General features: G+C 43.9%; 1 protein-coding gene across 1 annotated transcript in view; it reads left to right on the forward strand.

The window, feature by feature from the left end:
* PLPP4 (phospholipid phosphatase 4) overlaps positions 1-25632 on the forward strand; it is a 117875-nt gene that overhangs the window by 89379 nt on the left and 2864 nt on the right. Inside the window, exon 6 of the mRNA XM_055300157.1 lies at positions 18774-18944. Within this exon, the coding sequence (XP_055156132.1) occupies positions 18774-18944 (171 nt within the window). The remainder of the gene's footprint in view (positions 1-18773; positions 18945-25632) is intronic.

Consider the following 25632-nt stretch of genomic DNA (forward strand, 5'->3'; position numbering starts at 1 on the left):
CTATTCCTATCTTTACCATTTTTTCAATTAGGTTACCTGTTTTTATATCACTGACTTACAGGTTTTTTGAAAAAAAAATTCTGGATATTAGTTCTTTGTTGGCTATTTGTGCGGCAAACATCTTCTTTTCCTGTGTCTGTCTTTTTCATTACCTTTATATTTGGTAGGTTTTGCCTCCCACATTTAATTTGTGTATTCACTCTTTTATTTATTCATTCATTTTAATAATTGTTTTATTATTACAGAAGTAGCACATGTGTACTATTAGAAAGTTACTACTGCCCAGAAGTCACTAGTATTAACACTTAGTGCATATTCTTCTGGGTTGGACAGTGTGTGTGTGTGTGTGTGGTCAAAATGAAAATTCAGCCAATAATGTCTACCTTTCCTTTTGAGTGAATTTTCATCTCATGATATATGCAAGCCATCTTCAGGTTTTCTCAGGATTCTTTACAGTGTTGGTCAAGCCAGTATATAATGTAGGATTTTTTTTATATATTTGGATAAACAAGACCCTCAATAATAAATGCAGTCAGTTTTATCAGTCCTTTCTTTATGGTTAGTACTCTTGGTATCTTTATAAAACTATGTCTTCCAACCTCAAGACTGTGTTATCTTCTAATTGCTCTTCAGTTTTGTTGTCTCTTTTAGTTCTATAATCCATCCAAGGTTGATTTCTGGGTATGGTGTATGCTATACAGAAGAGGTCCGATTTTATTTTTTCCATATGGATACCCATCTTTCCCAGGACTAGTTATTGATTTACACTGATCTATAACACACTCTCTGCCATATTTCCTGCCATCACACAAGGATGGGTCTTTTCCTTTCTGATCCATGGATCTATTTGCTTCTTCCTACAGCAATGGTACAGTGTTCTAATCACTTTAAAATAATAGAAACTTGAGATTTACTAGATAAAATCCTTATATTAGGCTAGATTGGGCTGTCTTTAGGTGTAAATGTCAGTGGCTTAAAATTTTTCTTGGGACACCTGGGTGGCTCAGTTGGCTAAGCATCTGACTCTTGATTTCAGCTCCGGTCATGATCTCAGGGTCACGAGATTGAGCCCCATGTGGGGTTCTGTGCTGGCTGTGGAGTTTGCTTAAGATTCTCTCTCTATCCCTCTCCCTCTACCACCTCCACTTGCACTCACTTACTCTCTCAAAAAAAAAAAAATTCTGTGTCTTGCTTATGTGACACGTATAATTGTAGACACTCAGGGGCCCAGACACAGGCTCTTTTGTCATGTAAACATGTGTTTCATGAGAAAGAAGAGAGCATGGAGAATTGCACATCATGTCAAAATTCTTAGAAGTGACTCATCAGCCCTGCTTGTATTCATTGGCAGAACTAGTCACGCGACCACATCTAATTTCAAAGGTGTTGGGGAATATAATTCATTTATCACTAGAACTAGAGGGTTGCCTACCACATCTCCAATCTTGTTCTTCTTCAGTAGTGTTTTGGCAATTCTCAGCCCTTTGTTCTTCTCTATGCATTTTAGAATCAGCTGGTCAAGTTCCATGAAAATCCTAATTGAGATTTTGGTGAGATTTTATTGAGTCTATGGTACAATTTGGGGAGATGTGATATCCTCCTATCCAAGTGATGGTATAGTTCTCTATTTAGGTCTTAATGTCTGTTAGTAGCTTTATACTCCTCTATTTAAAGAATTTCCACATAGTTAGCACATCCATTTTAGATACTTTATATTCCTATTACTACTGTAAATCTTATGTTTTAAATTATGTTTTCTATGTGATTTCTGGTATCCAGGAATATAATTGACTTTGGTATATTGATTTTTTAATGCAGAAATTTTGCTAAACTCCCCTAGTAATTCTAATTACTTATATGTAAATTATCTGGGGTTTTCTACAAAGAAATTTACCTACAAATAATAACAGTTTTATTTTTTCATTTCTAGTTCTTAAGCCTTTTTTAAAAAAAGATTTTATTTATTTATTCATGAGAGAGAGAGAGACAGAGAGAGCGAGACAGGCAGAGGGAGAAGCAGCCTCCATGCAGGGAGCCTGACCGTGGGACTTGATCCCAGGTCTCCAGGATCAGGCCCTGGACTGAAGGTGCCATTAAACCACTGAGCCACCCCGAGCTGCCCTCAATTCTTAAGCCTTTTAATTTCATTCTCTTATATTCACTAGCTAGGACCTCCCTATAGTGCTCTAGAAGTGGGGATAGCAAGCATCCTTGTCCTGTTGCTGATATAAAGGGGATGTTTTAAACATCTTACCATTAAATGTGACTTTTTGGTAGACTCTTTTTTTTTTTTAATCAGGTTCCTTTTATTTCTAATTTTTAAGAACAAGTTTTGAATTTTATCCATCTATAAGTTGGTGTTTTTTGCCTTTTACTGTGTTGTTGTGGTGATTTATAGTCATTAATTATTAAAATGTAAAACAAGTGTTAATTCCTGCAATTAACCCAAAGAGTCTGTGTAAGATGATTTATTTCCTTTTGGGATATCTGGCAAGTAGGCCCTTAAAATATTTGGTCCTAGAATTTAAAATACTGATTCAATTTAAAGTTACAAAGCTCTTGTGTTTTGTTTTTTCTTAAGATATTTTTGGTAATTTGTAAGGATTTTTAGAGCTTAGTTCTTCCCATAAACTTCCAAATGTATTGATACAAGGAATTTCATGATATTCATTTGTTCTCAAATTAGTATCTACACTACTCATTTTTGTATTACTTATATATGCCTTTTCTCAGCCTCTATCCTGAATTTTTTCTTGTTTATCTTGCCAGAGCTTAATCTGTTACTCTTTTCAATATGCCCTTTTTTACTATGAACCTCTAAGCTATGTGTTTGCTTTTTACTTTTCATTATCCCTGTTGCTATCTTTAGTATTTCCCACTTTCAACTTTCAATTTATTCTGCTCTCTCTCTTTTTTAACTTGTTGAGTTAACCTAAGTGTGTTGCTCAATAATTCTGTTCTTTCTTCATTTTCTAACTTGAGCAATTTAGGCTGTAAGTTTTCCCATAAATGTTGCTTGAGCTACATTCTGTAAGTTTTGATACATGGTTTTCCTTAAATTTACTTTGGAAAATTTTCCAATTTTCATATTTTTTCTGTGACTCATAAGTCAATTAAAAGAGCTTTTAAAAAATACTAAATAAATGATTTTTTCTTATTATAATTTTTTTTATTTATTTATGATAGTCACACAGTGAGAGAGAGAGAGAGAGAGAGGCAGAGACATCGGCAGAGGGAGAAGCAGGCTCCATGCACCGGGAGCCCGACGTGGGACTCGATCCTGGATCTCCAGGATCGCGCCCTGGGCTAAAGGCAGGCGCCAAACCGCTGCACCACCCAGGGATCCCCTTATTATAATTTTAAAATGATTTATAGTTTAACTACATTGTAATCAGATTATGTGATCTGAAAATTACCAATCCTTTGATCTTGAGGTTAGCTTTGTGGGTCAACATATGGTCCATTTCCATAAACATTTCATATGGCTTAAAAAATAATGTAAATTTTAAAATTGCAGGACCTATGTACATATGTCCACTAGGCCAAGCTTGTTGTGCTGTCCAAATCTTATGCGTCTAATTTTTCTGTTGATGCTTAATTCATCAATTATAAAAATGTGCTTTAAAATCTTCTGCCTTCGTAGTAGACGTGATAGTTCTGCGGTCTTGTAATTTTGTTCATTTTTGATTCATACATTTTGAAGTGGTGTGTAAACATAGTTTAGAATTGTCATACCTCCTGTTCTATCTACCTTCTACCTTTATAATTAAGTCATGACCATCTTTATTTCTAATGCTGTCATTACAATAATGAATATCTGACTTTACCATTGAAACCAGCTTTTCTTGCTTAATATTTGCTTCTTTTATCTTTTTCCGTGCTATGACTGTGCTCTGTGTTTTGTGTATGAATTTTTTTGAACTTTTAGCTGGGGAGCTAATTTTAATTACAGTTCTTGTCATTACTCAACTTTATTTATGTTGGGGTTTATTTATATCATTCATTGCATAGTGTTTTCTCCTTCCTTCCTGTACAGTCTTGTTATAATTTCATATTTTCCTCCTTTCTTTTAGAAGTTCTATCAATCCTGTAGTTTAACACACATAGTTAACAAAGTCTCAAGTTATTTAATATCTTCGTTTTTCCCTTCTGAACATTTAACATGAAGACACTGAATGCTTTCCTTCTGATAAATGCATTCTCATTTATCTGGTAGATCCTGGTCTTTTCAATCTAGGATTCTTTCTCTCTCTCCCTCGACAGAAGCACCAGCCAATGTGTGTGTGACCCATATATAAGCCATGTGCGTGTGACCTGTGTACGTCCTGATACGTCTGCTTACCATCCCTTTGCCACCTCAGGCCGTCCACCTCCTACCTCATATAGAGCCTTTAAATTTCCTTCCTTGATACTCTTTTTTTGGCGAATGCCCTGTTTTTATTTTTCTAAATTTCCTTTGTTTGACCTCATTCTTAGAAGACAGCTTTACTAACTATGGAGTCCTAATTTGACAGTGACTGTCTCTAAACATGGAAGATACTATTTCACATTTATTGCTCCAATGTTTTTGGCTTTTTTGAAGTCAGTTGTTAAGTCTTACTGCTGCTCCTTTGTTAATACTGTGTTTTTTCCTTTCTGGTGCTCTTAGCATCTTGCTTTTCTTGTGTGTCATGAAGTTTTATGATTACATGTCTTGGTGTGGGTTTCCTTTCACATATCTTGCGTGAGATTCACTGGGCTCCCTAAGTCTCAGGTTTGTGTCTGTCAACATTCTGAGATGCTCCAGGCATTATCTGTTTGAACACTGTCCCTCAAGGTTCTTTATTATCTCCTCTACTCTGGAACTCCAGTAAGACTCTCCCACCATCTTAGCCACATCACACAACCTCTCCTGTGTATTTTGCACCTCTGCTTCTAACTGCATTCTGGAAGAATTTTGAATCTGTCTTCCAATTTATTCATTCTCTATTCAGTATTGTCTCACATGCTTATTTAATCTATTGAGTTTTTAAGTTCAATTACCCTTTTTTTAAAAAAAAAATAGAATTCTGTTTGGCCCTTTAAAAAAATCCGCTTCATTATTTTTTATAATGCATGTTCTTTGTCCTTATTTTCATGTTTCCCTGTAATTTCCTTAAATGCATTGCAAATAATTATTTTATATTCTGTGCCTTATATTATCTGAAGTTGTTATGAGTCAGCTTTTCCTATTTATGCCCTGAAATCTTTTGTGTTTTGAGCTTTCTTACTCTATTTTTGAAGATTTTATTTTTTAAATTTATTTGAGAGAGAGAGCAGAGTGGGGAGGGGAGAGAGAGAATCTCAAGCCAACTCTCCACTGAGCAGGGAGCCCCATGCTGGGCTCACTCTCATGGCTGTGAGATCAGGACCTGGGCAAAATAATCAAGAGTTGGATGCTTAACTGTCCAGGCAACCCCATTAACTCTGGGCTTTTAATTTTTTCCTAGAACTTTGTTTTGGGGGAATATTTTGATGTCTGGGTTGAAGGTGAATTTTTCCAGAGAGCACTACTTGCTCCACGGCCATCCAGTATTAATTCTCCACATAAGGTTTTGTGGAGACCAGATGAGAAGCAGGAATTGGACAACAAAAACCTGTGAGAGGCGTGTGATAGTTGTGAGGTCTCTCCGTACAGCACAAAGATGGAGATAGGCAAGGTTCCTTATTGTCTCCTCCTTATTTACTCTGAAGATTTTGGGACCTATGGTTTATTCAGGGGTCTCCTGTTAGATTCTCCACCTCAGATAAACCTGAGGCCGTGTTTTCGCCCCTGGGCCTCATGGTGACATCAAAGCAGGGGCTCAAGGTCTGTGGGTTTCTCTGAACACACTCAGGGCACAGTCTGGCTTTGCTGTTTCCTTGTATCTGAGACCTGTGCTTTCCTTTCATTTTGAGGAACCTTGCTTTCATTAATTCTTCTCTTTGTGTCAACTCAAGAGATAAGTTGAAAAGATTGTTTGCTTGCTTTTGTGTTTTGCTCGATATTTAGTTCTTTTGGTCAGGATATTCTGTCTCCCACACCCCTGGAAATGAAATCCTGGGTTGGACAAGCGTCCGCTGTGTTAGAAAAGGAAGCTGAAGTCGGGCTGAGCAGCAGATGGATCTGGGTCTAAGGTCGGCTGCAATTTTGCTCATCTAACACCATCTGTCACTTGTTCGTTGAATTTCCATTTACAAAGTACTGTCACAAAAAAATTGTGTTTCTGAGAGTCAGGTGAGGCGGATGTTGTCCCAATTCAGCCAATAGATAAGAGCACTGGTGGGGGACACACTCTGACCTGGAACCCAAATCTTGTAACACCTGAAGAGTTCTATTTTTGTTCTGTTTTGTGCTATCTTGGATTAAAGGATTTGAAAGAGCCCAGCAGGTGCATTTCAGTTTGTTGTGTGGGGCAAGTTGCTACTTGGATGTTGTCTTAAGGAAGATCCTGAGCCTAAGGTTGGCTGCTTGATAGAGTCCCTTGATCAAAGTGGTGTCGGCCAAGGTCACAGGAGATGAAAAATTGAATTGGCATTTTTGCTTTCTCAAATTTGAATGGCTCTCTTAACTTAAAAAAAAAAATCCATTGTGGGGTGCCTAGGTGGCATAGTTGGTTGTGTCTGACTCTTGATTTTGGCTCAGGTCATGATCTCAAGGTCATGAGGTTGAGCCCAACATTGGGTTCTGCCCTGAGCATAGAGCCTGCTTAAGATTCTCTCTCTCCCTGTGCCTCTGCCCTTTCCTGCTGGCTCACACTCTCTTTCTCTCTAAAAAAATACAAAAACAACACAAAAAAACCCCACAATTCTTATATGAACATAAAACAAATCCTTTCTGAATTTGGATGGTGTAAGTAATGGGGAGACAGCCCTTGTTTGCATCAAATAAATGTGACTCTTGCCTTCTCTATGGTTGGTTTCCTTAGGAGTGTTAAGTGAGAGATGAGCAAGGATGGCCTTTGGTGATAGAGGTTTGTTGTCAGGGAAACCAGGGCATGAGGAAAGTTTGGGAAGCCACCTCCTTAGGTATCTGGTCACTTCTTCAGTCCCAAGTCTGGAGGGGCTGCAGTAATCAGAACAACAGCCTCACAGGCTCAGGATGTCATGTGAGGTCTGTGTGCCTTCTCTTCACCACTTTTGCAGGGCTGAGAAGATTTGATTGGCCATGGTCAGCACTCATCATGGCCACCCTATTGGTCAGCAGTTGAGCCAAACACCTCCAGGACAGCAGATCTTAATGCACAGCTCATTAATGCCCATTCTGTGTACAGAAACCTGGTCTTTCCTCCTGTGTTCCCCACTCTTCTGGATCTTATACTGTGCTCATTGTCCCACAAGACTGTCCCTACCCAACCTCAGATGACAATTACAAATCCAGGTTGTCACTTGTACTTCTAGCTGATTGGCTACAAATCTGACATTCCCATGACCCCCCTCCTCAGCTTTGATTAATCTGCTAGAGCATCTCACAGAACTCAAGGAAACACTTACTTTTACCAGTTTATTAAAGGATATGATAAAGGATACAGATGAACAGCCAGATGAAGAGATAAGGTAAGGTCTTCTGAGATAAGAAATAAGGCACGGGACTGTCTCCATGGAGTTGGGGCCATCCTCTTGGTACATTCACCACTGTAGAAGTTCTCTGAACCCTGTCGTTTGGGAATTTTTGTGGAGGCTTTATCTTATAAGCATAATCCATCATGGACTCTCTTTCCAGCCCCTCTCTCTTCTCTGGAGAATGGCAGGTGGGGCAGAAATTCCCAAGCTTCTGGTCATGGCTTGGCCTTTCTGGTGACCAGCCCCCATTCAGGGGCCCACCCGGAGTCACCACATTAGAACAACAGATGCACCTAGTGCCTATATCACTTAGGAATTTACAAGTGCTTTCGGAGCTTTGTGCCAGGAATCAGGGGCAGAGACCAATTTATATGTTGTCTATCATCTCACATGTTGTTCTCCCGGGTGGGCTGAGATCCCCGATCAGGACTAAGGCTGGGGGCAGGTTAGAAGGGCAGTTTTTCCCTAACAAATCATATTCTAGGTAGTATAACAACTCATAAAAGTTCACTTCCTTGGCAGATAGCTGGGCAGTATCCTTCATTAAGACTTCAAGGTTTCTCCTGAAGTTCATGCACCCCATGTAGAGGCTGATCGGATGAACATGCTGGGTGTGTTAGTGGCTACTGCCTTTTTGGTTGTTTCTCCAACATGGACATTACTACTGAAATTTCACCATCTAATTTATGTTCTGCTAAGGCCTTGGGAGGTACAAATAAAATTATTTTTCATTAACATGTTATCTTTTCCTGAATCAGGCCCATGCTTTTATCAGCTTCCTGAATGGTGTGACGGGAAAAGGCCATTTCTCCATTTTGAGGGCATCTTTTATATTTATATTGCAGATCATTGTGGCATATGATCACAAAGGAAAAAAGCAAAAGCTATCTTGGTGACTTAGACCTTCTATAGGTCAGAATGCTCTGGTATGCAAAACCACTTCCCATCATAGCTCTCTCCAGAGTGAGGAGGAACATTTATGATTCCTAACAAGACTTTGCCATCAAGCAGCGTCGGATGTGTGGGGTGAGCCAGAGTGGCTTCTGTCTTTTAACGATCCTTGATCCTCCTCTGCATCTGCAAGGATCCAAGATCCACGATCCAAGGTCGTGCCTCCAGGAACAGACAAAAGGACCTCTTCTTCCCCCAAAGTCAATTTCTTCGTGGCCACTGGAACTCCCCCTGCACTTTTTTGTGCATTGTGCCTGAGTTGGTTGTTGATTCCTTTTTTTTTTTTTTTTCTCCAGAACAGAATCCTATTTGAAGATGCAGGACTGGGGTTACACAAGGAGCTTACAGTCTGCCTCTTCTGTTTGCGTTTCCTGCCTCTGATATTTGCTTTCAGACTAATTATGAGCTTTTTGGTTCCTTTTCCTTTTCCCCATTGCTCATCCTCAAATAAAGGCTGTACTCTCATTTCTGTCATGAGATGGAAATCTCGTCTGGCTTAGGAAGCTTAAGTATCACCCTGCCTAGAAACAGGGGATGAAGGATATGACCTTTCATAGCCATACTGTTTTCTGGTCCCCAGGGACCTTGGGCTATTCCAAAAGTACTTAATAGAGTCCAGTTATGTTTGTGAAATGAATAAATAGACTCTACCATTTATATATTCATTTGGTTGCTGTGTATTGGTTACTTTTCTTGCCAGGCAGTGTGCTGAGATCCTAGGGCTTCAGTGGTGATCCTGAAAGGCACATGCCTACTGGGGTATAAAAACAAATAGGCAGTTAGTTGCATAACTGCAATTGTGCTAAGAAAATCTGTGATTTCTTGCTCTATTTAGAAATAATTCACCAACAGGGCACCTGGGTGGGCCTATTGGTTAAGCATCCAGCTTTCGATTTTGGCTCAGGTCATGACCTAAGGGTTGTGGAATCAAGCCCTGTGTCAGGCTCTGTACTAGACATGGAGCCTGCTCAAGATTCTCTCTCCCTCTCTTTCTCTCTGCCCTACCCCCCCTTAAAAAAGGAAAAAATTCACCATTTTTTTAAAAAGATTTTATCTGTTCATTAATGAGAGAGCGAGAGAGAGAGGGCTGCATTAACCTTTGGTCACTAATTTGACCTATCTGAGCCTCCATTTGTCATACATAAAATGTACCTAATACCTATGTCATTGTGTTGTTCTGGGGGATGAAGTAAGCCCAGGTAATGAGATCTTCTAATACAGTGCCTGGCAGCTGGAGGTACTCCACACCTGATGGTCTTGCTGTCATTCCTACATTCCAACAACCTGCTTAAGTCAGTCTAGTCTTCTCTTTTCTTCTTTTCTGCTTTATTGAAGTGCCACTGCACCTGTCTGTCCTTCAGATCCTTAGAATCTTTAGTTCCTTCCCTTTCTTTAGCTTCACCTCATCTGAGAACTCTGAGAGCATCTCTCATTGTTCCCTGGAATCTAGCCCAGATATCTGGAGGATGGGAGCGGGTTTTCAGTCCCTAGGGAACAGAGGGACTTCTGTTTGGAAGTCTCTGGGAGGATTCTGGGGGTCATCCTTGTAGGAAGAAGGTGTGTGTGTGTGTGTGTGTGTGTGTGTGAGAGAGAGAGAGAGAGAGAGAGAGAGAGAGAGAGAGAGAGAGAGAGAGAGATTGGCTGACTATGTATATGTCTGGAGGGTGGGATGTGGTAAGGGAAGAATTGAATGAACACTCCAGCTCATCTCCCTCTCATATGTTATTCTGAGCCCAAGCCTGACTACCCCTACTCCATCATTGGATGCATCCCTGCATCCTCCTTCTTTTGTGAAATCTTCCCTGCTTGTCAGATCTACAGCTATTTATTCACTATACACATTATTGAGCACCTAGTGAGTACAGGCATGGGGAACACAGCCTCTGCCCCCGTAAAGCTGAGAATCCAGTAGAAAAGAAGTTGATACTGGGCAATCACATAAATAAGAGTGGTGTTAAGTATTATGAAGGGCAGGTATAAGGTATAGTAAGAGCTCGTTACACCTGCTGGGGGTGGCTAGGGTAGGCCTTGAGGTAACATTCAAACAGACCTAAAGAGTGAGTAGGAGTTAGTTAGGCAGAGAAGGGATGCTTATCACTGTGCCCCCATAGAGCACTCAGGAGTATACATCATCTGGTTCAGCTTCCGTATTATCCTACCATTCCTTCCTTTCATTAATTTGTTCATTCATTTGTAGTTATTGAGCACCTGTGACTTGAGCGAGCACTATTCTTGGTGTGGGATTATACAAGCAAAGAAAAGGAATTATGTACAGCTGCTTATCAAGATAAATCAGGACCTAAATCCTTTCCCCTAAATTATCTAGTTGAATTAATTGATACTTTTTGGGGTTGTTGATTGTGATGAACTCTTATCATTAAAAGAGATTTTAGAAGAATCATTGATTGATGTAAGATTCAAAAGATTTCAAGGATTTTGAGAATTCTCTTTTTTTCCAGCAAAGATAGACCTTTTGCCTCCTACCTCTGGGCAAAACAATCTCATTGCTCCCGAACTGGGGAGAAGGCAGGCTGTTTTAAAAATCACTGTGGGTACTGAGTCTGTTCTGTAGTTTTCATCAAAATTGGCCTTTAAAATTGTAACTCAGATTGGATAGTTAAATCAGATGTTAATATCTTCTGTTGATAGTTTTGTGCAGAATAAATAGCCGTCATTTCTTAAATTCTGTTGAGTGGTTTTAGGCTAGAGGTGCACTGTGGATCCACATTCTCACTAGGATTTGTAGTGATCTACATTCTTTTTTTTTTTTTTTAAGGAAAATCTCCTAACCAATATCTTAGAATATTAATGAATCTATCCTGTCATATAAAAGGAAACAGAGCAAGCATCTTGCTGGGCTGAACTGTGAACTGAGAAACTATGACCTTGAAACTATGAAGGAGAAATGAGTCACATTAAGGCATTTGGAGTCACAAGGCCATTAAAGTAGGTTCTGACACAATGAAGCTTATTTCTGGGGAATCCTAGGAGAAAAGCTATATGTGATGGGTCACTTAGCACAGGCACAGCCTCCGGGCTCTCTGACCCTCTCAGCTGAGAGCTTCAGACATCCTGCAAAGTGGGGTCAGAAAGATATATCCACTGACTCATCTCACTGAGTCTTCAAGTTTGTTCATTTTACTAAGATCACTTTATATCCACTGAGAGCCTTGGGGGCCACAGAATTATTACAGCCGGAGTGCCTAGCTCTGGAATTCTCTCTAAGCAAGCATGCAGTTATGTAACTAAAGAGCTGCAGGTTTCATGAGTAGACTTTGTGAAGGCTTTTCTTGCAGAATGAAACTTTACAGAACCAAGGCCATGGATTAGGCAAGCACTACGCTAAGCATTTTGCAATTCCTTGTTGACTAATTTGCAAGATAACTTTGTAAGGCAAGTGCTACTATCCCTATTGTGTAAATAAGGAAACTGAGACCCCAAGAGGCAAGCCTATAAGGGAATTAAGCGGCAGAACTGAGACCACACGGGTTTGCCTCAAAAGCCCATACTCCCCAACAATGCAAAATACGGATTCTCTTCAACTTATGATGGAGTTACATCCTGATGAACCCATAGTAAGTTGAAAATATCATAAGTTGAAATTGCATGTAATACACCTAACCTGCACCTCAAGGCTTCGCCTACCCACCCCCCCTTGAATGTGTTCAGAACACCTACCTTAGCCTACAGCTGGGCAAAATCATCTAACACAAAGCTTATTTTAAAATCAAGTATCGAAAAAAAAATTAGTATCGAACATCTCCTGTGACTTATTGAACACTGTCCTGTAAGAGAAGAACAGAATGGCTGTAAGCGGTGCCCATTGTTTGCCCTGGAGATCCTGGGACTGACCAGGGGCCGTGGCTGGCACTGCTGAGCATCACAAGAGAGGATCATATCGCATGTCACATACACGGGGAAAGGACAAAATTCAGAAATCAAAGTACACTTTCTACCGAATGCATGTTGCTTTCACACCATTATAAAGTCAAAAAAAAAAAAAAAAAGTAAGCCACACCCTTGTAAATCAGGGACAGTCAGTAGTCCCTGCTGTTGAAAGGATTACTTAGTTTGCAAATCCCCTGCATCACGTAATTTGCTGTTGCTGTTGGTTTAAGCAAAATCACCCCAAGCTCAAGTGCTTCTTTGCTCTAGCGTGGAGAGCAGGGACAAATTGACGTGTGTAATTTTCAGCTCGGGCGAGGAGGCTGATTTAACAGTAGACCGTCTGCCCTGGAAGGCGGGGGTCAGGTGAGCTGTCAAATTGGCAGTCCTCGGGTCCAGCCCTGTTGGCCCACAGGTGAGGTTTGTTTGGTCCGCACTGTATTAACTTTTGATTAGTTGTCAATATTTTAAAATGAAGACCTTTACCACAAACATTGGGATTTCCCTCCTTTGCCAGAAGATCCGAACTTCTAGGAACACAGAGCCCACGTTTCTAACACAGCACACAGCAGCCGCATCTTTACATGGCAGGTGCATCTTCAATGGCACGGCTGCATCTCTAAACAGGCAGAGGCTCCCCAGTCCTCACCACTCCCAGTTTGGCCCATCAGTGAAGCCCGGGTGTTAGTTGTCATTTACCAGCACAAAGTAGCCTTTTTCTTTTTTTTTTCTCCAGAAAGTGAAATACTTCCCATCTGAGGTCTAGCAACAGTAGGGTAATAGAAGATAAACCAGGAGGGTTTTCGCTGCAAGAAGCTGCCTCGAATACCCAATTATTTTATTCCTGCCCCTATCTGCCTGGCCCCCAAGGGCATGACGTGGTGACCCCTGTGGTTCAGCCTCTCCTTTTACAGAGCATACTGAGGCCCAGAGAGGGAAGGTGGCTTGCCCCAGGTCATGTGTTCAGTTAATGACAGAGCCACGGTGAGAACCCGCATCTCCGACTGCCAGCAGCACTGTCCTGCTTGTAAGGAGCGCACAGGTACTGACCAGACAGGGTTGTTCCCACGTCCTGGTTTTTGATGGTCTTTCAGGGATGATGCACTGACACTCCCCTCAAAACACCCTTCAGTATTAAGATTAATTCAGCCATCTGGTATTGCTTTTCTCCCTCTTGGAGAAGAAAATATTCGCTCTGTGAGCATCATACAATGGAAAATTTGTACAGATTACTTCATCAGGGCACAATTTCATTTTTGGTGCCAGGAATGATCGGTTTGTCTGGGGGAAATTTATTAAACTAGCGAAAGTGAAAAACAACATGCAAAGCAGGATCTGTCCCCCTGATTCTTATCCCGTTTATTTTGCAAGCTTTGTGTGTGCCAGTTTTATTTATTGCAATCATTGGGATCCAGAGGTCTTCCATTTGGTTTAAAAATCAACTGGGTGTGTATGTGGGGGTGGTGGGGAGGCTAACCACGTTGTTTCACCTAAGCTAGCTCAATAAATAGAAGAACTTTCTTTGCAAAGAGAGAGCTGTAAATCTGTGGCATTTCCTCTGGGTAGCCTGGGAGAAGAAGCAGTGATTCCTTTGCTGAGTCACCAGGCAGGCAGAGAGCCCTGTGCAAGGGGATGTGCCTCACATCCCGTCCCGGGCCAGCAACTTGCATTGTGATGCTTTGCTTTTCTCCTCTCATTGGTGACAATGCCAGAAGTGAGCACTGCGAGTGCCAGAAACAGGGTGGGGAAATCATTCTCCTTCATCTGCTTCTGAGTTTAGAGGCTCCAAGAACATCTTTGCTTTTCACAGCCAGATCAACACATAAATATTTACAATCAGCTGTTTCTAGCTCTGAAAACCTGCTACAGGCTCTGAAAGCAAGGGGCATATGCTCTTCCCCATAGATCGCTGTGAGAGCTTGTGTGTGTGTGTGTGTGTGTGTGTGTGTTTCAAACTTTGGAGAGCAAATAAGTTCTGAGCCCCAGGGAAAGGTAGGTAGAGTCTCAGTATTCTCTTGCCTACTGGCTTGGGAGTGTTCTGAGCACGTGTCTATTGTTTGTAACATTAGCAAAATAGGAACACATTCCCCCTACTTTATGATCTCCATCTTCTGGAAGGTCCAGTGCCTCGAATGCTCTGCTCTCAGTTCCATTTCTTAATTATGCTGGAAGTCGGGGCTGTGTTTAAGGGGAAAGGCAAGCAGAATGAACAGGATCTCACCTGTTCTGTATGAGCCAAAAAGGTTTTACAGCCCCTTAGTGTCCTAAGTGCACGTTTCTTAAAGAAGAGAATCAGGTGTTGCTCGGCTAGCCTTGGAAAGCATTTCTTTTTTAAAAACTTCCCTGTTTTCTTTTTCTCCCAGTTAAATAGAACCTGAGCCTTGGCGAGCCCCTGGATCTGAGAGCCGGAGGGGCTCCCAGAAGGTCGCATCCTGGTCCCAGGCCCCCAGCCTCACAGGAGGAGGTGGCAGGACAAAGTGTGGGACCATAGGAATTCAGTGCTATTTGGCAGAGCCTGGTTCTTATTCAGAGAGTCTTTGGAAAAGCAGGAATGCAAAATGCCCGTGGAGTCACACCAGGGCTCAGATGTGCCTCCCAGGCCACGAGGCGGAGCCTCAGAAGCCCTTTGCCAAAGGACGTTCTGCTGGTTCAACAGCTGTATAAATGTCACTGAGAAAGTGACAAGCATAAGGTTTAGCATGGAGCCTAGAAAAGTAAATGCGCAGTGTGCTTTAAAAATTGCCCAAAGACCCAATAGAACGTGAGGAAGAAGCGCAGCTGCCTTCGGATGCCCACAGGATCTAGGCTGTTGACCCCACCCTTTAAAAACGCCTTAGATTCCCTGCTCCCTTTTCAAAGGAGCAGATGCTCCCACACTTTTGAGGGCTGCAGCTTGGGTCCCAGAGCATGAGGGAGAGTACTTTTTATCTGCAGTCTCCAAAATATAAGTGCCAGCCTGCTGCTGCCAAAACCGGCCAAATGCAAGTTCCCAGGGGGCACGAGGAGATGATCTGGTGCAGTGTGGGGTCTGGCTGTTAGCTGTCCACCCCAGGTCTCAATCATGGGGGGTTTTCAGCAGCCTCTTTGCTTACCCATCTTGTGCCTCCAGGCTCAGGTGGCATTGTCCTAAAGTCTCCAAACCAATTTAGGGGGACACATGCAAATTCCTGCTCATTGTCCACCCTGTACTCATTGACTTCTTTTTTTCTGTTTCTTTTCCCAAGAGATGTCAACTTGGCAACACTTAGGGCTGCCTCTCTGATTGAAATCATGGAGACTTTCATCCATAACCCTACACAGCCCCAGGACAGTTCTTGTATGCTCCCACATTCAGTATAATTAGCCGGATAGACTTGCTAAGCTGTCTGGTTTGAATGAATTCCATTACTCCTCCATAAGAATTCAGGAGGCGGCCGGTACCCACCAGAGCCAACTGTCCAGCCTCCCCCTCCCATGCTGCTATCTCAGAGGAGGATGCAAATGAATAGGAGAAGCAGAGCAACGTGGGTAAGGACGGGAAATTAAGAACCCATTGTGCTTGCTAGGATGGTGGCCAAATGGGGCCACTTTGGAATGCCCATAAATCACGTAAAAACCTTCCATCATAGCAAAAATGCAGAACAGGCCTGGACAATGAGGCTACTTACATATTCTTATTTTAAACAGAATAGTCAATACATATTGGCACTGCTTTGCTGTTTACTTAAGTGCTAATCATTATTCAAAAAATGTTTAAGTGCTTCATTTTTATTCCTGAGATAAACCTGTTTTATTTATTTATTTTTTAAGATTTTATGTATTTATTCATGAGAGACACACAGAGAGAGAGAGAGACAGAGAGAGAGAGGCAGAGACATAGGCAGAGGGAGAAGCAGGCTCCATGCAGGGAGCCTAATGTGGGACTCGATCCTGGGACCCCGGGATCACATCCTGAGCCAAAGGCAGACGTACAACTGGGAGCCACCCAGGCATCCCTGAGATAAACCTGTTTTAATATTCTGTTCAAAAAGGAAAAAACATCCCCTCTTACCTTGTTTAATTTGGTTGTTGAAAACATTCTAATTTGGCATAAACTTATGTTTGTACCTCAGGGATCCCTTTTAAGAAGACACATTATTGGGGCGCCTGGCTGACTTAGTTGGTTAAGCATCGGACTCTTGATTTAGGCTCTGGTCATGATCTCAGGGGCATGGGATCCAACCCTGCATTGGGCTTCGAGCTGGGCATGGAGCCTGCTTAAGATTCTCTCTCTCCCCCCTCTGCCTCTACCCCCAATTGAGCTCTCTCTCTCTCTCTCTTAAAAAAAAAAAAAGACACATTAGCAGCAATAATTTGGGAAAGCTACAGGTTATGCATTTTTATGTGCTATAGACATGATTATCTTGAACCTACAATTTAAGGTACGGCTCTTTTCACTTAATGTGGCACCATGAGTATCATCCGAAGCGCTGTATGAGCACAGTGATTTTCGCCAGTGCGTCTTAGTCCACTGAATGGAAAAAGCAGTTTGCTTATCTGTGCCTCTGCATTCATCACCTTCTATTATTGTATAATTATAAATAATTCGACCAGAATATCTTCTAGAGCCCTCCATGTTTTTGTATTATTGTGTTTTGGGGCAGGCCCTCTCACACTGGAGAGTGCCCACAGGTCTCACGTGGACCTTGCGAAAGGCAGAGTCTAACTCAGCAGGTCCAGGCAAGCCTGACATTCTGCATCTGTGACTAAGGGGATGCTGAGGCCGCTGCTTGGGCTCAGGCAGTCTCTCAAAGTCCCTGGCATCCAGAGTGTTTGCGAGAACTGTTTTACCAAGTCCTGGTGTGCAGTCCAAGGAGTCTGCCCCTCAGGTGTATGTTCTCACCAAGAGGGAAGCTTTGATTAGGCTGGTGTCCTGAAAAGGCAGGGGCTGCGGCTCAATGGAAGTGTCCAAAGGTCAGTCCCCATTGGCGTTAGAATCACTCAGGTAATGTGCGCGTGCACGCTCACACGTTCACACGCTCACATGGACGTATGCACACACTCACATGCTCGCACATACCCTCATATATACACACTTGCACACATAACATGCTCACACATACTACTCACATATGCTCACACACATACATGCTTATAATCACATATACTTGCACACATACACATTCATACACACACATATATACTCATTTGCACACACACTTATACATATGCACACTCACACACATACTCATACATGTACACCTACACTCACACATGTACCCACATTCACATATGCACACACACTTGTACGTACATACACATACTCATATACATTTATGCACACACACTCCCACTCCCACATACATACACTCTCATACACTCACACTCACACACATGCTCCAGACCAGTAGACCAGCATCAATAGAATGTCTGGCAGTGGCTGCCGGGATTTCATAGAGCTTCCTAGGTTTTTCAGGTTTTCACCTTCCTACTCCATGCATAGCCAGGGTTGCAGGGCCTTTCTAAGCCCACGAAAGATTTAAAGCCTACTTTAAATCTCACTGAGTTCCACCTGTGTTTTAAACCTTACTGGGTGAAAACTTTAGGGATTACATATGCTACACCCAACTTCCACACTTTTGACAATGGACCTAGAATAGTCATGGACCACATAGTCAATTGCTATAGACAAATAGCTTGTCTTTGCAATTCTAAGAATCAATATCCATAGTTTTTAGGAGAAAACAAGGCCGTTATCACTGTCAATCTCTCCATCAAACTCATTCCTCCATAGTTGTGCTGGACCCCTCTTACTGAATACCAGCAAGCCCCGAATCCCTTCCTTTCCCTCACTCTTCAAATCTAAGCAGTCACCACAGTCTTGTGTTCTCTACACACTTTTTCATATAGAACTCAACAGATTATAATAAAATCCTCTCTTCACATGGCTGTGTCTTTCAACCTGACCTTGAGCCCCTTGACACAGGGACAGCACCTGATGCACTCTGTTATTCTCCAACCTAGAGCAGTGCCTGTCTAGCACACAGAAGATACCCTTTAAATCACTGTTGAATGAATGAATGCATGCATGACTGACAGAAAGAAAGAAAGAAAGAAAGAAAGAAAGAAGAAAGAAAGAAAGAAAGAAGAAAGAAAGAAAGAAAGAAAGAAAGAAGAAAGAAAGGAAAGAAAGAAATTAGAATAGATTTTGATCACACACAAGCCTGGAAGGTCATTCTCATTGTTAAAAGTTTCATACCGGCATGGTTCTAGCAAGAGCACAGATTGCCTAGATGGAGCCTGGTGCCAACATGCGTTGGCCCTGGGGTGTGCAAGATGGCTGACAGGATGCCCAGGACGTGCTGTGTCCCTGCCACTTACCACCTGCTAGAGTAACACCTGCTGTTTCTCTTTGGCAGTTGCCTTTTCTGGCCTTGGCTTCACGACGTTCTACTTGGCTGGCAAGCTGCACTGCTTCACCGAGAGTGGGCGGGGGAAGAGCTGGCGGCTGTGTGCTGCCATCTTGCCCCTCTACTGTGCCATGATGATTGCCCTGTCCCGTATGTGTGACTACAAGCATCACTGGCAAGGTGAGTCCCTGCCCAGGGCCTGCCCAGTCCTCATGGGAGTCTGACACTCTCCTGCAGGGATGGGTCCAGAAAGGTACCTATTCAGGGAGAACCGAGTGCCTACTGTCAGGCCAGCGTTGGCTGAAATAACAGCAGATACAGTTTTAAAGAAAACATGCCTGTTCTTGTGAGCTCTGACCTTCATGCTGCCCTTCCTGGGTGTAGAATTGGAGCCCCTCCTCCTCCTCTGTGCTCAAGTCCCAGCAGGATGACAGACCCTTGGCCTCGGATGCAACTGTGATTTCCCTGCTAGATCACTTGCCTCAGTCTTCAGACTTGGTGCCAAGTGGTTTTTGGCTCCTTTCGCATCTCACATCCATCGCACAAGGACATACTTCTCGCCACAGATGCACTTCCAGAGGATGTGTCCGGCCCAGGCATCAATGCCAGCAATGTTCTGAGCAGCTGCTCCAAGGCTGTGGTGAGGCTGACCTATATGTATGAATCCTGGAGTATCCGAGCAAAGTGAAAATAACACAAAACAAATGAGGGACTGGAATAAGACTATACCATGCCACATCCTCCTGCAGATAAGCTGCAGCTCACGGCCTGCCTGAACGTCAAGCGGCACCTGCCACAGCAAACAGGGAGCAGAGGCAGAGGTGATGTCCATAGGACATGGGGCCTCCCATTGGGGCCTCCCAGGAGCACCGGGTATAAGGGCCGTATTCCCCACAGGGCAATCCTCAGATCCCCTTGATCAGGACACCCCGAGACAGGAAACCAACTCTGGGGTGGGGGTGGGGGGTGGTTCTGGATTGGTGGCCAGGAGTCTGCATTAACCTGCAAGTCGGTTATTACCAATGAAGTCTGAGAAGCTTCGGGCAAGAGCTCCAGTGTGTCAGCGTCAGTCACAGACTGAATTATATGTGCCAGATCCAGCTCCCCATCCGAATGGCTTCCCCCGATCTCCCTATGGCTTGCCCCTCCTCTTCCTTGCCTACTTTCTTGCTGCCACCAGGCAATTCCCATTCTCCCCCTTTTCTGTCTCTGCAGCCAGGTGCCTTGTGATCCTGCACACTTCTCACCTCTTCCCAGGTGTTTAAACCAGGGGAGGTGAGGCAGCAGATAAGGCCAGAGGTGAAGGGGTGCTCCTAGCTGGGGACATCTTCTTCCCATCTTTTCCGGGGCCTTCTGCTCCTCCCACTACTTCCCCAGCATCTTCTGCTCCTTCCCTGGCCTCAGCTCCACCTGCCACCCTCCTGGAGCTCATGCTGTGGGCTTCACAAGCTTCTAGCAGCAGCTTGGAGCCAAGAATAAAGGGTGCAGGGGAAAGAGAGACTGATGCATGGTCTGGACAGGTGGATGCACCAAGTGCTGATCAAGATCTAGGGGCCCTGCTGATGGGGGCGGTCACTAGAAGCCATAATGCTGAGCCCTGTGCCCTCCCTTGGGGTCTGCTTATATCAATGAGTCAGATGGAGTTCTGGATAACACGAAGCTCCATCACGGGAGGGAAGCAGGAGAGAGTTGCTGAGCCAACAGCACAAGGGCATACCCACTGCACCCGGGAATATTTTCCAACAGAATCATTGTTGCCTGGATGATGAGGGCATTTCCCCATGAAGAATATTATGGGCTGGCTGGTGTTTTACGGACTGCTTTTCATGGACCCCTTGTGAACTGTAGCGTCTTCTTCTGAACTTGAGAACAATAACCTCCAAATATTTCACATGCTATTTTGTAGACTGAATGAAATAATGGATCTGGATGTACTTTGCACATGAAAACCTATTGCACAAATGCAAATTGGTATTGTTGTTGCATCGTGCATTGTTTCTGAAGAAGGATGGGTTGTGTTTCCCAAACTGATTTAGGGGCAGATATGTTTTTGGAACATGGTCTGTTTTTAAGCTGTGAATCCCCAGTTTGCACTTTTATTCAGTCACGTTGGATTTGTCAAATGACGAAGGGTTTCATATTTGAATTGACTGTTGCTTCATCTCAGAAGGCAGTAAGAGCCTTTGCGTAGTGATCTTGTCCTGAAACCCTAAGACATGAGATTGGCCTCTTTTAAATTGCTTTGGTCCTGGCTGGTTTTTTACTCCTTACCTTGCTGTGGCTGGTACGTCGTGAAAGGATGAAGAATCACAGTCCAAGGCTTTCTGGAAGTGGTGGACTCATCATGCAGCTGGTGTGTTGAAAGCCTGCTGGCGACGGGGCTTCAGACCCATCTTATCCAGCTGGCACAGAAAGGAACCGGAGGATTAGAGGGAGAATATTAATGGGAAGGCAGAGCAAGAGAATTTACGTTCAGCGATGTTTAGGACCATATGTGAGCTGCGGTAGACTTCCACAGGCAAAACTGAACGTGCGTGGATTGGTACAGGTCATTGATGTGGCCCAGGTACCAGTTCACCTGTACCATCATCTGTTCAATTTATGCCTCCAGAAACAGCCAGGAGAGGGGTGTGCCTTGGATTCTTTAATGGGCTCTGAAATGAGTCTGGCTCATTGTACTTGAATTCCCTTTTATGAGGCCATCTGTCACTGTCTCCACCAGCCATCTCAACAGGGGGCGACTGCCTCCCAGGGGACATTTGGCAATGTCTGTAGGTATCTTTTTGGTTTGTACAACTGGGGGTGATGGTTGCTACTGGCACCTAGCGGGTAGAGGTCAGGGATGCTGGTAAACATCTTACAATGTACAGGATAGCGCCTCGCCCACAACAAAGACCTATCCAGCCCCAGATGGCTACTGCTGAGGTAGAAGAACCCTGATCTAAGGTATAGATGGTGCTAACCTCAGCGCCATCTCCCTGCACCCCCCCCCCTTATTACATGTTAAGAAGCAGGAGTGGGAAATTTTACTCATTGAACACTCACTCATTAAGGGAGTAGTCAGGGAGTCCTCCAAGGTTTCCAGCTTGGAGAAGGGATAGACAGTGTGGCGGGTGTTCGAGGCAGGATGCCTGATGGAGATAGATAAGTTGGTTTTCTTTGCAGACTGAGCTACCCAGTGACCGTGAGCAGGCACCGTCCATCATGATGAGAATCCATGTGGAGTCCCGGAGGCATCAGCAAAACGCAAATCCCTCTCATTATAGGCTTTAGTTAACAACATTAATATTATGAGATTTTTATGACTCCATTTCAATTCTGACTTACACAACTGTGTCTAATAGAGAAGTACATCCAATCCCTCAATTATATATTCTTATCCAATAAATAGCCCATAATCCCAAATGCCTCACTCTTTCCATTGTCATGGTGGTTTTCTGTTATCAACACCCTCCTTGACTTTCTTGCCTTCCCAGCTCCGCTACAAATATACAAGCCCGTCGTTTTATTAAGTGAAGAAAATGGAGGGCACAGGCCATGCGAAACACTTAGCAGGACTTCTGCCAAAATAAAACCAGCTGGATGGGTACTGAGTCTGTACGTGGCTGAGAGTCTCCATGTCTTTGTGATGTGACGGCTTTCAGGTCAACTGGAAGCAACGAAGTTTCGTGGGTGATGCTAACTGCCAAGGCCAGCACCCCAAAAAGAGGTTTACCTTTGTGATTAGCCATGTGTTTTCAAGAGTTAAAACTTGTGGCATTCCCCTGCTAGGAGAAACATGTGGAGAAAAATGTGGAGAAAGAGCAGAGCTTCTTACCGAACTTGCTTCTATCTCCACTCATAGGCTTGTGCGTTTATGATTTCTAGTCAGTGAAGAATTACAGGAGGGGCAGGAAAGTACTATTTGCTGTATGAGTGGACCTAATAGCAAGCCCCCTCTGCCTCTCAAATTCCTGTATCTGGATCCAGGCTTTCCTCATGTGACTCCACCTTTGGGGGGTAATCTTTCAACCGGCACTGGGTTCTGTAATCATAATGTCATTTTAAGCAGCCCTGGGTGCTTGTGTGGTGTTTCACTCTAAGAAAGAGCGTCTCCCTCTGAATGTAAGACAGAAAAATGGGTCTCAAGGGAGGAGACAGTCCTTCATTCCCACCCAGCCTGAGGTTAGAAGGCACCCATGGCAGTCCCAGACGCCATACTTGACTGGGCTGAGTTGTTCAAGGTGGCTGCCGCTGCCTTCGCCATGTTTCCCTCACTGGGCTGTGAAGGGTCTGTGACTTGAAATGAATTTTCATGTAGTTACTGGACTTCAGGAGATTTTCAGCCCTGCAGATGAGGTGATTGGGGGTCGGGGAACATTTTGCTGGGTGGTTCGTGTGCCACATTAAAAAGCCAGGAAGAGGCTGCTGCCCCTGCCTCCCCCCCACACACACAGTTGAGGAACACACTGGTAACCAGGTGTTTCCTTGGGCTTTCAGAAGAAGTTTCTAGATTCTCTGAACAAAGTGACTTGAAAAGGAGCCCTTGGAACTGTGTTACTGCTCCTACCAGAACCCCACCAGCCTTGTGTAGAACAGAAACATGGATATTCTCGGTCTGGAGTGAACTGATCTCAACTCCTTTTCTCCTCCTCTGTCAGCTGCCCTCCATAGCAGGGTCTGTATTCATTCAGCATCAGAGGCTGAACGATGCTCGGGGTCTGGGAGCCTCTCAGCCTTGACGTCTTAGGAGTCTGCGCACCTCTACTTTCCTTCCCAAGGTGTCCCCGCAGGAGGGGCTGGAGCCATCTGCAGCCCCCGGTCACCATCCCTCCCATCAGAGCCACTGGATAGCGCTTTGGGCCAGGCCAAAGGGAGCGTGGGTCAGGCCCTCTGCCCTCTCTGCCCCCAGGTTAGCTGGCCTTCCCCTGTTGCCCACTTCCCAGGGCAGATGGATGTTGGCTGCTCACAGGGCTCACTGACCACCTTGCTTCACTCTACTCTGTTCCTTCCCTCATTTTCTTGCGTTTCTCTTGTGGGCTCTTTGTTCAAAATATTTCCAGAATCTGACACCCTCTGCAGGTGGGCCTCTGAAGTACTGGGGTTAGGACTTCAACTTATCTTTTTTGTGGGGCAGGGGACAAAATTCAACTCATAACAGTGCCCAAGCAATGTGTTGAACGAATGAATGAATTTAACTAAATCATGTTCCTTTGATACTAAAAGATGATGTTACATCTTTTCCTTCACACTGGTTTTATTAAAATTTGGGGGAGGGGGCTTATTAAAATTAACCTTTCCTCTGCAAGTTCTTTCCCTTTAAAAATGAACAGAAAGGGGATCCCTGGGTGGCTCAGCGGTTTAGCACCTTTGGCCCAGGGCGCCATCCTGGAGTCCTGAGATCGAGTCCCATGTCGGGCTCCCGGCATGGAGCCTGCTTCTCCCTCCTCCTGTGTCTCTGCCTCTCTCTCTCTCTCTCTCTCTCTCTCTCTCTCTCTCTCTCTGTCTATCATAAATAAATAAATAAATCTTTAAAAAAATAAAAATGAACAGAAAACTTAGACTTTAAACTTTCCATTCGCTCACTATGTCTCTTGTGCCCGTGTCCCAAGCATAGTCTCCTTTGGATACATAGTGGTGAGGAAGACGGGCATGGCGGCTGCCCTTCCAGCTTCCAGTATACCAAACAGATTGTGCATCCTCTGTGCCATGAAAGTTCTTTTATAGAAACTCAAAGTCACAAAACCAGAAAGCTTCACTAGTAGTAGAATGAAAGGAACAGAAACCGTCATGGGGAGGGGGTGGTTGTTGAGTTTGTCAGAGAGGATTTTTACCCTAGTATCCTGGGTCATAGAGCCCAAGGCATACAAGTTCCCAAGTCAAGCTGTCTCAGTGATATTGGATGTTGCCATGGTGACAGAGAGAGATGTGTTCCCCTGGGGGACTTGTCAGCACATCTTCAGAAGCCTTTCTGACTGTCTGTGCCAGAGCAGGTGAGCATGGCCAGTATGTACTGGCACTTCTGAATGCTAGACTGGGAGAAAGCCTCTCTTGTCCTTTGACCTCATGAGAAGAGAGTGGGGACCATGCCCATTTTATAAATAAGATTCAAATCTAGATTGCCTGATTCAAAGTCTATCCCTCTTTCTACCTCTATGGGAACCCATCTAGTAGTATTTCTCTCGCCCTGCTTTCTAGAGTTTTGTAACTTAGAATTCGTCCCTTTAAAAGCATATAATCCAGTGGTTTTTAGTATAGTCAAGAGTTGTGCAACCATCACCACTCTCTAATTCCAGGAACTTTTCTTCACCTCACCAAAAACCCCCAATCCCAGTCTCGGGTAACTGCTAATCTTTCTTTCTCCACGGATTTCCTTATTCTGGGCATTGCACATATACAGGATCGCACAATGTGTGGCACTTGGTGGCTGGCGATGCCGATTCTTTAGTGTGTCTTGTCACTGCTGTTCACGTTTCAGGTCATCAAACATTTACCGAGTAATAACTGCGGGGCTCTGGGAAACGAAGATGAGGAAGGCCATCAAGGGGAAGTCAGCACTGAGTGGTGGGTTTGGGTTAAGATGGTGTGCGCAGACAGTCTCCCAGAGAGCCAGTGGGGACCCTGGTCCATGCTGAGGGTTCCACAGAGCTTGAGAGTACATGGAAGACCTTATGGTCAATTAATGTCCTGCAGAATTATAAGGACACTACCCCTCTGGTAAAAGATGGTCCTTCCTTCCATTTCCCCAAATTTGCCAAACCCCTTCCTTTTTTGCTCCACCTGGAAGATTGCAGGCATACCCTGTCTCCCCTTACTTGCCCTGGTTCACACCTGCTTATCCTGCATGGCTGGCCTGTGGGGTATGTCCTCCGTGAAAGTCGCCTGGACA

This window comes from Nyctereutes procyonoides, unplaced genomic scaffold, assembly GCF_905146905.1.
Source record: "Nyctereutes procyonoides isolate TBG_1078 unplaced genomic scaffold, NYPRO_anot_genome, whole genome shotgun sequence".
Classification (NCBI taxonomy): domain Eukaryota; kingdom Metazoa; phylum Chordata; class Mammalia; order Carnivora; family Canidae; genus Nyctereutes; species Nyctereutes procyonoides.